This window comes from Coregonus lavaretus (genome assembly GCF_964263955.1).
Source record: "Coregonus lavaretus genome assembly, contig: HAP1_SCAFFOLD_2766, whole genome shotgun sequence".
Taxonomy (NCBI): Eukaryota; Metazoa; Chordata; class Actinopteri; order Salmoniformes; family Salmonidae; genus Coregonus; species Coregonus lavaretus.
In genome coordinates this window covers 57,506-67,500 of record NW_028162957.1, presented here as the reverse complement: position 1 = coordinate 67,500, position 9,995 = coordinate 57,506, and the positions used below count along the sequence as shown (strand labels likewise).

The 9,995-nt window shown below is 47.6% G+C and overlaps 1 protein-coding gene across 1 annotated transcript in view; it reads left to right on the top strand.

Moving 5' to 3' along the window:
- The window catches only part of LOC311118649 (opioid growth factor receptor-like protein 1), a gene marked incomplete at its 3' end in the record, with an annotated part of 10,263 nt that extends 545 nt beyond the window's left edge, over positions 1-9,718 (top strand). Inside the window, exons 2-7 of the mRNA XM_084193438.1 lie at positions 870-953; positions 1,274-1,352; positions 1,504-1,582; positions 8,602-8,668; positions 8,843-8,988; positions 9,232-9,718. Coding sequence (XP_084049564.1) covers positions 870-953; positions 1,274-1,352; positions 1,504-1,582; positions 8,602-8,668; positions 8,843-8,988; positions 9,232-9,718 — 942 coding nt within the window. The remainder of the gene's footprint in view (positions 1-869; positions 954-1,273; positions 1,353-1,503; positions 1,583-8,601; positions 8,669-8,842; positions 8,989-9,231) is intronic.
- Positions 9,719-9,995: the final 277 nt, after the last annotated feature.

Genomic DNA, 9,995 nt, shown 5'->3' with positions numbered 1-9,995 from the left:
GTGGTCTTATGCATTGCCACAAGTGGATGTATTGTAACTTATAGCCATCATTCCTACATTATAGCGTCCAGTTTTAACCAAAATGTTATCTATCGCTGTCTTGTAAAAGGGTTCGTGTCCTCAACGTCCCGGGTGCACTAGCGGAGAGAGTAGGTTAGTGTTGTGCGCAAGTGGGACAGTGATCTGATGAAGGTGACCTATTTTTTATTTATTTATTTTTTTACATCAAATAGAATAGGGTCAAATAAGGGGAGCCCATCTTCCTACCTTTGATTTGGGTCAATGTCACAGTATGCTCATTCCCCCAATTATTTGCTGTTTTCAGGTTTAGGCCGTTGGGCTTTCTATTTATTGATTTATTTTTATTTATGACAATAGCCTACTCAACAACTCTACAACTTTGAAGGGCAGCATCCCTGCTCATTGGTACAAAATAGGTAAACAACAATATTTTTCTGTGATGAGTCAATTGCCTTTATTTTACCTTTATATGCCTTGACATGGTGCCCTTTCACCATTATACTGACTGTGAGTGCATCTGAAGCCTCCGTAACACTAGAGTTGGGTTCATGGGGCAGAAGGTGGCAGATTATTGTACCCACACCAAAAATAGTTAATCCCAGTTCAGTTATGAACCCACTGAACCCAGACATCTGTTGTAACACAGCTGGTTGTTACAAGTGTTTGTATGTCACTCAGGGATTATCTGAGCAGCAACCTTTTAACACCACACACTAACGCGGTTGATATCATTGTGGCTATCTATTTCAGTCAGTGTTCACTATCTTTTCCCCTCTCTCTCTCTCTCTCTCTCTCTCTCTCTCTCTCTCTCTCTCTCTCTCTCTCTCTCTCTCTCTCAGCTCTCTCAGCTCTCTGACTCTGAATCCAGCAACAAGATGAAGAGGAGTCTTTATGCTGCAAAGGATCTTTACAAATATCGCCACAGCTACCCGGTACACTCCACACACACACACACACACACAAACACACACACACACACACACACACACACACACACACACACACACACACACACACACACACACACACACACACACACACACACACACACACACACACACACACACACACACACACACACACACATCCTGACTCTTCCTCCTCATCCTCTCCCTCCCTAGAACTACAAGGAGCCCCGGTACACTCCACACACTACCCGGTACACTCCACACACACACACACACACACACACACACACACACACACACACACACACTTCCTGACTCTTCCTCCTCATCCTCTCCCTCCCTAGAACTACAAGGAGCCCCGGTTACCTAATGAGTACCGCAACCTTCGCTTCTACCTGAACAAGATCCCTCTAATACCAGATGGTCAGTACACACACACACACACACACACACACACACACACACACACACACACACACACACACACACACACACACACACACACACAGTTTTAAACAGTAACACACACCCGTTTCCTGTATAATTTATGTGATTGACCTGAATCCATCTCTAGGTATCTTCATTGAGGAGATCCTGACCAAATGGAGAGGAGATTATGACAAACTGGAGCACAATCACACCTACATACAGTGGTAAGAGCCCCTTCCAGTTACTATGGATGTGTGTGTCACGTGCACCTGCGACTATGTATCAGACCTGGGTTCAAATACTATTTCAAATACTTTGAGCATTTGCTCTAGCCTGCCAGGAGTGCCAGATGGGCAGGGTTTGCAGTTAAGGGACCAGGCAAGCTCAATCAAATACAGATGAAGTATTTGAACCCAGGTCTGTTACATATGTATGTTTGGACATAGAAATGTATCTCATTCTTATTTGCAGGAACTAAACAGTGTTCCACAAGCAGAAAGGAGAACAGCAAAGTTCAGTCAGTTCACTCTCTGAAACAGACCTACATAACTTAGAGACCTACATAACACCGAGAAAAAACAGTTACACCGCTGAGGTTCACACATACAGTGGGGGAAAAAAAGTATTTAGTCAGTCACCAATTGTGCAAGTTCTCCCACTTAAAAAGATGAGAGAGGCCTGTAATTTTCATCATAGGTACACGTCAACTATGACAGACAAATTGAGAATTTTTTTCTCCAGAAAATCACATTGTAGGATTTTTAATGAATTTATTTGCAAATAAGTATATAAATAAATATTTGGTCACCTACAAACAAGCAAGATTTCTGGCTCTCACAGACCTGTAACTTCTTCTTTAAGAGGCTCCTCTGTCCTACACTCGTTACCTGTATTAATGGCACCTGTTTGAACTTGTTATCAGTATAAAAGACACCTGTCCACAACCTCAAACAGTCACACTCCAAACTCCACTATGGCCAAGACCAAAGAGCTGTCAAAGGACACCAGAAACAAAATTGTAGACCTGCACCAGGCTGGGAAGACTGAATCTGCAATAGGTAAGCAGCTTGGTTTGAAGAAATCAACTGTGGGAGCAATTATTAGGAAATGGAAGACATACAAGACCACTGATAATCTCCCTCGATCTGGGGCTCCACGCAAGATCTCACCCCGTGGGGTCAAAATGATCACAAGAACGGTGAGCAAAAATCCCAGAACCACACGGGGGAACCTAGTGAATGACCTGCAGAGAGCTGAGACCAAAGTAACAAAGCCTACCATCAGTAACACACTACGCCGCCAGGGACTCAAATCCTGCAGTGCCAGTCGTGTCCCCCTGCTTAAGCCAGTACATGTCCAGGCCCGTCTGAAGTTTGCTAGAGTGCATTTGGATGATCCAGAAGAGGATTGGGAGAATGTCATATGGTCAGATGAAACCAAAATAGAACTTTTTGGTAAAAACTCAACTCGTCGTGTTTGGAGGACAAAGAATGCTGAGTTGCATCCAAAGAACACCATACCTACTGTGAAGCATGGGGGTGGAAACATCATGCTTTGGGGCTGTTTTTCTGCAAAGGGACCAGGACGACTGATCCGTGTAAAGGAAAGAATGAATGGGGCCATGTATCGTGAGATTTTGAGTGAAAACCTCCTTCCATCAGCAAGGGCATGAAGATGAAACGTGGCTGGGTCTTTCAGCATGACAATGATCCCAAACACACCGCCCGGGGGATGCTGACGGGAGAGGTTGTGTTTTCTCTAGCAGGAGGTAAGCTTGTCTTCTTATATGGTGTTGAGTAAAGCTTAAACCATGTATTTAGATTGTAGGTAGGTATTGTAGTTAGGTATTATAGGTAGTTTACTCAGGTAGTTATTGTAGGTTATTGTAGGTAATTATTGTAGGTAAGGACTGTATTCGGTGGACCCCGGCGAAGCACGAGGCTAGCCTACCCACTACTTGGACCAACAAAGCTAGCTAGCTAGCGGGTAGCTACCGGTAACTTTTAGCAACTGTGGTTAGCTGTTTCCAATGTTATTTCACGCTTAAGAGTACCTGTAATTGAGCCAGCTAGCTGCCACCTTCAGCTGTTTTTCTAACCTCATTATCATTAACGTTAGGTGGTTGGTAGCTGCTGTACTTAATTTCGGCTACTGATTGCAGTCTGCCAGTTTGGCTTTATACATAGCTTGGGCTTTGTCGAGTAAGGCTTAAACTATGTATTTAGATTGTAGTTAGGTACTATAGGTAGGCATCGTGGGCTGTATATTATTAAGTAGCATAGGTAGGCATCGTGGGCTGTTGTGGGTAGCTGTTGTGTAGTTATTGTAGGTTACTTTTGTATTCGGCGGTGCCGGATGTAGCACGAAGCTAGCTAGCTAACTCACCTCCTGGATTAGCTGGCGAGTAGCTATTAGCAACGGTAGCAACTAAAAACAATATCCTTTTAGCCAGCTACATTCGTTCGCAGCGACGCCGTTTTTCAAATAAAGTCAACACAGTAGCCATTGCTAGCCAGCCAACACTACCAGCAGGCTGTACTGTGGTAGCTAAATACAATATCTTTGTGCTAGCTACCCAACGTTTAATCATTGCTGCGTTATGAAAGGTAAGCTCGGCTTCTTATATGGTGTTGAGTTAAGCTTAAACCATGTATTTAGATTGTAGGTAGGTATTGTAGTTTGGTATTATAGGTAGCTTACTCAGGTAGTTATTGAAGGTTATTGTAGGTAATTACTGTAGGTAAGGACTGTATTCGGCGGACTCCGGCGAAGCACGAGGCTAGCCTACCCACTACTTGGACCAACAAAGCTAGCTAGCTAGCGGGTAGCTACTGGTAACTTTTTGCAACTGTGGTTAATTGTTTCCAATGTTATTTCATGCTTAAGAGTACCTTTGATTGAGCCAGCTAGCTGCTACCATTCAGCTGTTTTTCTAACCTCATCCGAGGCATTAACGTTAGGTGGTTGGTAGCTGCTGTACTTAATTACAGCTACTGATAACAGTCTGCTGTAGTTTACAACAATTCTAATTTCTAAAGTGGAAGTTGGGAGAGTTTTACTCGGGTGGTTCAGTGAAACACTTATAGATTCTGAGGTGGAAGTTGGGAGAGTTATATATATATATTTTTTTTTTTTGGTGAGGGAGGCCTGCTCTCTCCTTTCCCTGATGTTTAGTTCATTTTATCCCGATCTCCTCTGCATTATTGTAGCCATCTGCTGCAGCCTGTCAACTATGCCTCTGCCTATCCCTGTTCTCTCCTCTCCGCACAGGCTACACAAACGCCTCACACCGCGTGGCTGCTGCCTCTCTAACCTGGTGGTCCCTGCACGCACCACACACCTGGAGTTCCAGGTCTCAGGCAGCCTCTGGAACTGCTGTTCTGCCGCCAACAAGGCTGACTTCATCCCAGCCTATGCTACCCTCCAGTCCCTCGACTTCCTGGCACTGACGGAAACATGGATTACCACTGAAAACACTGCTACTCCTACTGCTCTCTCCTCGTCTGACCATGTGTTCTCGCATACCCGAGAGCATCTGGTCAGAGGGGTGGTGGCACAGGAATCCTCATCTCTCCCAAGTGGTCATTCTCAATTTTTCCCCTAACCCATCTGTCTATCTCCTCATTTGAATTCCACGCTGTCACAGTCACTAGCCCATTTAAGCTTAATATCCTTGTCATCTATCGCCCTCCAGGTTCCCTTGGAGAGTTCATCAATGAGCTTGACGCCTTGATAAGTTCCTTTCCTGAGGATGGCTCACCCTTCACAGTTTTGGGGGATTTCAACCTCCCCGCGTCTACATTTGACTCATTTCTCTCTGCCTCCTTCTTTCCACTCCTCTCCTCTTTTGACCTCACCCTCTCACCACCCCCCCCCACTCACAAGGCAGGCAATACGCTTGACTTCATCTTTACTAGATGTTGCTCTTCTACTAATCTCACTGCAACTCCCCTCCATGTCTCCGACCACTACTTTGTATCCTTTTCTCTCTCGCTCTCCTCCAACACTACTCACTCTGCCCCTACACAGATGGTAACGCGCCGCCGCAACCTTCGCTCTCTCTCTCCCACTACTCTCTCCTCTTCCATCCTATCATCTCTTCCCTCTGCTCAATCCTTCTCCCTCCAATCTCCTGATTCTGCCTCCTCAACCATCCTCTCCTCCCTTTCTGCATCCTTTGACTCCCTGTGTCCCCTATCCTCCCGGCCGGCTCGGTCCTCCCCTCCAGCTCTGTGGCTTGATGACTCATTGCGAGCTCACAGAACAGAGCTCCGGGCAGCTGAGCGGAAATGGAAGAAAACTAAACTCCCTGCCGACCTGGCATCTTTTCACTCCCTCCTCTCTACATTTTCTTCATCTGTTTCTGCTGCTAAGGCCACTTTCTACCACTCTAAATTCCAAGCATCTGCCTCTAACCCTAGGAAGCTCTTTGCCACATTCTCCTCACTGCTGAATCCTCCCCCCCCCCCTCCCTCTCTGTGGATGACTTTGTCAACCACTTTGAAAAGAAGGTTGACGACATCCGATCCTCGTTTGTTAAGTCTAATGACACTGCTGGTCCTGCTCACACTGCCCTACCCTATGCTTTGACTTCTTTCTCCCCTCTCTCTCCAGATAAAATCTTGCGACTAGTGACTGCAGGCCGCCCAACAACCTGCCCGCTTGACCCCATCCCCTCCTCTCTTCTCCAGACCATCTCCGGTGACCTTCTCCCCTACCTCACCTCGCTGATCAACTCATCCTTGACTGCTGGCCATGTCCCTTCCGTCTTCAAGAGAGCGAGAGTTGCACCCCTTCTCAAAAAACCAACACTCGATCCCTCCGATGTCAACAACTACAGACCAGTATCCCTTCTTTCTTTTCTTTCCAAAACTATTGAGCGTGCCGTCTTTAGCCAACTCTCTTGCTATCTCTCTCAGAATGACCTTCTTGATCCAAACCAGTCAGGTTTCAGGACTGGTCATTCAACTGAGACTGCTCTTCTCTGTGTCACGGAGGCTCTCCGCACTGCTAAAGCTAACTCTCTCTCCTCTGCTCTTGTCCTTCTAGACCTGTCTGCTGCCTTTGATACAGTGAACCATCAGATCCTCCTCTCCACCCTCTCCGAGCTGGGCATCTCCGGCGCGGCTCACTCCTGGATTGCGTCCTACCTGACCGGTCGCTCCTACCAAGTGGCGTGGCGAGAAGCTGTCTCCGCACCACGTGCTCTCACCACTGGTGTCCCCCAGGGCTCAGTTCTAGGCCCTCTCCTTTTCTCCCTATACACCAAGTCACTTGGCTCTGTCATATCCTCACATGGCCTCTCCTATCATTGCTACGCTGACGATACACAACTAATCTTCTCCTTTCCCCCTTCTGATAACCAGGTGGCGAATCGCATCTCTGCATGTCTGGCCGACATATCAGTATGGATGACGGATCACCACCTCAAGCTGAACCCTGGCAAGACGGAGCTGCTCTTCCTCCCGGGGAAGGACTGCCCGTTCCATGATCTCGCCATCACGGTTGACAACTCCGTTGTGTCCTCCTCCCAGAGTGCGAAGAGCCTTGGCGTGACCCTGGACAACCCCCTTTCGTTCTCCGCCAACATCAAGGCGGTGACCCGATCCTGCAGGTTCATGCTCTACAACATTCGGAGAGTACGACCCTGCCTTACACAGGAAGCGGCACAGGTCCTAATCCAGGCACTTGTCATCTCCCGTCTGGATTACTGCAACTCGCTGTTGGCTGGGCTCCCTGCCTGTGCCATTAAACCCCTACAACTCATCCAGAATGCCGCAGCCCGTCTGGTGTTCAACCTTCCCAAGTTCTCTCACGTCACCCCCCTCCTCCGCACACTCCACTGGCTTCCAGTTGAAGCTCGCATCCGTTACAAGACCATGGTGCTTGCCTATGGAGCAGTGAGGGGAACGGCACCTCCGTACCTTCAGGCTCTGATCAGTCCCTACACCAAGGCGAGGGCATTGCGTTCATCCACCTCTGGCCTGCTGGCTCCCCTTCCTCTGCGGAAGCATAGTTCCCGCTCAGCCCAGTCAAAGCTGTTCGCTGCTCTGGCACCCCAATGGTGGAACAAGCTCCCTCACGACGCCAGGACAGCGGAGTCACTCACCACCTTCCGGAGACATTTGAAACCCCACCTCTTTAAGGAACACCTGGGATAGGATAAAGTAATCCTTCTACCCCCCCCCATCCCCCCCCCCAAAAAAAAAAAAAAAAAAAAAAGTATAATTGTAAAGTGGTTATCCCACTGGCTATAGGGTGAATGCACCAATTTGTAGTCGCTCTGGATAAGAGCGTCTGCTAAATGACGTAAATGTGCCCTTGAGCAAGGCACTTAACCCTAATTGCTCCTGTAAGTCGCTCTGGATAAGAGCGTCTGCTAAATGACTAAAATGTAATGTAAAAATGAAGGAGTGGCTTCGTAAGAAGCATTTCAAGGTCCTGGAGTGGCCTAGCCAGTCTCCAGATCTCAACCCCATAGAAAATCTTTGGAGGGAGTTGAAAGTCCGTGTTGCCCAGCGACAGCCCCAAAACATCACTGCTCTAGAGGAGATCTGCATGGAAGAATGGGCCAAAATACCAGCAACAGTGTGTGAAAACCTTGTGAAGACTTACAGAAAACGTTTGACCTGTGTCATTGCCAACAAAGGGTATATAACAAAGTATTGAGAAACTTTTGTTATTGACCAAATACTTATTTTCCACCATAATTTGCAAATAAATTCATTAAAAGCAATACAATGTGATTTTCTGGATTTCTTTTCCTCATTTTGTCTGTCATAGTTGACGTGTACCTATGATGCAAATTACAGGCCTCTCTCATCTTTTTAAGTGGGAGAACTTGCACAATTGGTGGTTGACTAAATACTTTTTTTCCCCACTGTATGCTGCAAATCTCACCTAGTCCCTTTAGCACCAACCTTATTATCTCTTGGTTTCTCTCATTCTCTCCTTTCTGACAGAGCTGATCATTAGCATAATATCAATTAGTGGGTGTCTAAGCAGCAGTGAGCGCGTGCAGAAGGGTGGCTTGCACTCCTTCAATTGACTTAATAAGAGACGTCAGTGGGAGAGAGAAAGAGAAAGGAAGATGTGTATAGAGAAAGAGAGGGGGAGAGGGGGATAGCAAGTGAAAGACAATAAAGACAGGGAAGAGAGAACGGGGAGGCATGCATAGAAAAGTTGGGGGCAGAGAGTTAAACACACTCTGTGACATTCTTCGCTCTCTTTGTCTTTCCTGCAGGCTTTTCCCTCTGAGGGAGCAAGGGCTCAACTTCTATGCTCAAGAACTCACTCAGGAGGAGATCAAGGTAAAGACTGTAACAGGACCACTTAACCACACACTGACCGATTTGACTGCAACTTGACCATTGTGATCTGAAAATGTCACTGATCTGAAAATGTCAGTATGTCATCATGTACAGGAATTTGGAATATTGTGGGATCTACTCATAATTCCGACTGATCTTTGCTGTGTCCCATAGGAATTCCAAAGCACTCGGGAGGCCAAGCGGCGATTCTTGCTGGCATACACACTCATGCTGGATTTTTACGGAATCAAACTCCTGGATAAGATTGGGAATGTCACCCGAGCTTCCAACTGGCAAGAACGCTTCCAGCACCTCAATGAGTGAGTGATACACACACACACACACACACACACACACACACACACACACACACACACACACACACACACACACACACACACACACACACACACACACACACACTCACAGAGTATTAATTCCTTCTGTGTCATTGGCTTGCTTTCTTTTTCTCTCTCTGATTTATGCAAGAAAGTGGAGGTAGGTGGTTTGGTGCAATACACTCAGGTGATGAACAACCTACCTATCTCTCCTTCTCTCCTTAGGTCACAGCACAACTACCTGCGGATCACACGCATCCTCAAGTCTCTGGGTGAGCTCGGCTTCGAGGCCTTCAAGGCCCCCCTGGTGCATCTGCTACTGGACGAGGCTCTGTGTCGAGGCACCCTGCCCAACATGCTGCACAGCATCCTGGAGTACTATGTCTACACCATCCGCCTCCGCTCCCTCCGTCGCAGACTGCTCCGCTACGCCCACCAGCACTACCAGCCGGCCAACACCTTCCTCTGGGGGCCCCCAGCCAGGAGGAGAGGAGCTGGGGCTGGGCCAGGAGGCAGGGTGGCAGAACCCATCCTGGAGAGGGAGAGGAGAGGAGGAGACCCCCATAGGGCTCGGAGTCCAATGACGAAGCAGGACTCAGGGGGAGGGGGGGATGGGGGAGGAGAGGGGAAGGGAACCAAGGGCTGTACTGCCTCCACCAAAACCCTCCAGGAGGGGGTGAAGGGCGAGTACATTGAGACTGTACCATTGTAAGACTGGAGGGATAATAGTTGTGGGGAGAAGTGGTGTATGTGTTGAGGGTTTGGGGGGCAGGGAGGAGGCGGGGAGGGGGGGGTCATTGTAGGAATACTGGCCCATGCAATGTTTTTATGATGTAGTAGCTAAGTTTAGTATGCAGCACAATCCTTAACGTTAAACTACTCTTGCAATGTTTTCTCTCTGTCACAACGTATTTCATCCTTTTGTATTGATTGACTGCACTTGGCAATCCACTCATAATTGTACAGACCCTTCTAGCCAAGCAGATCAC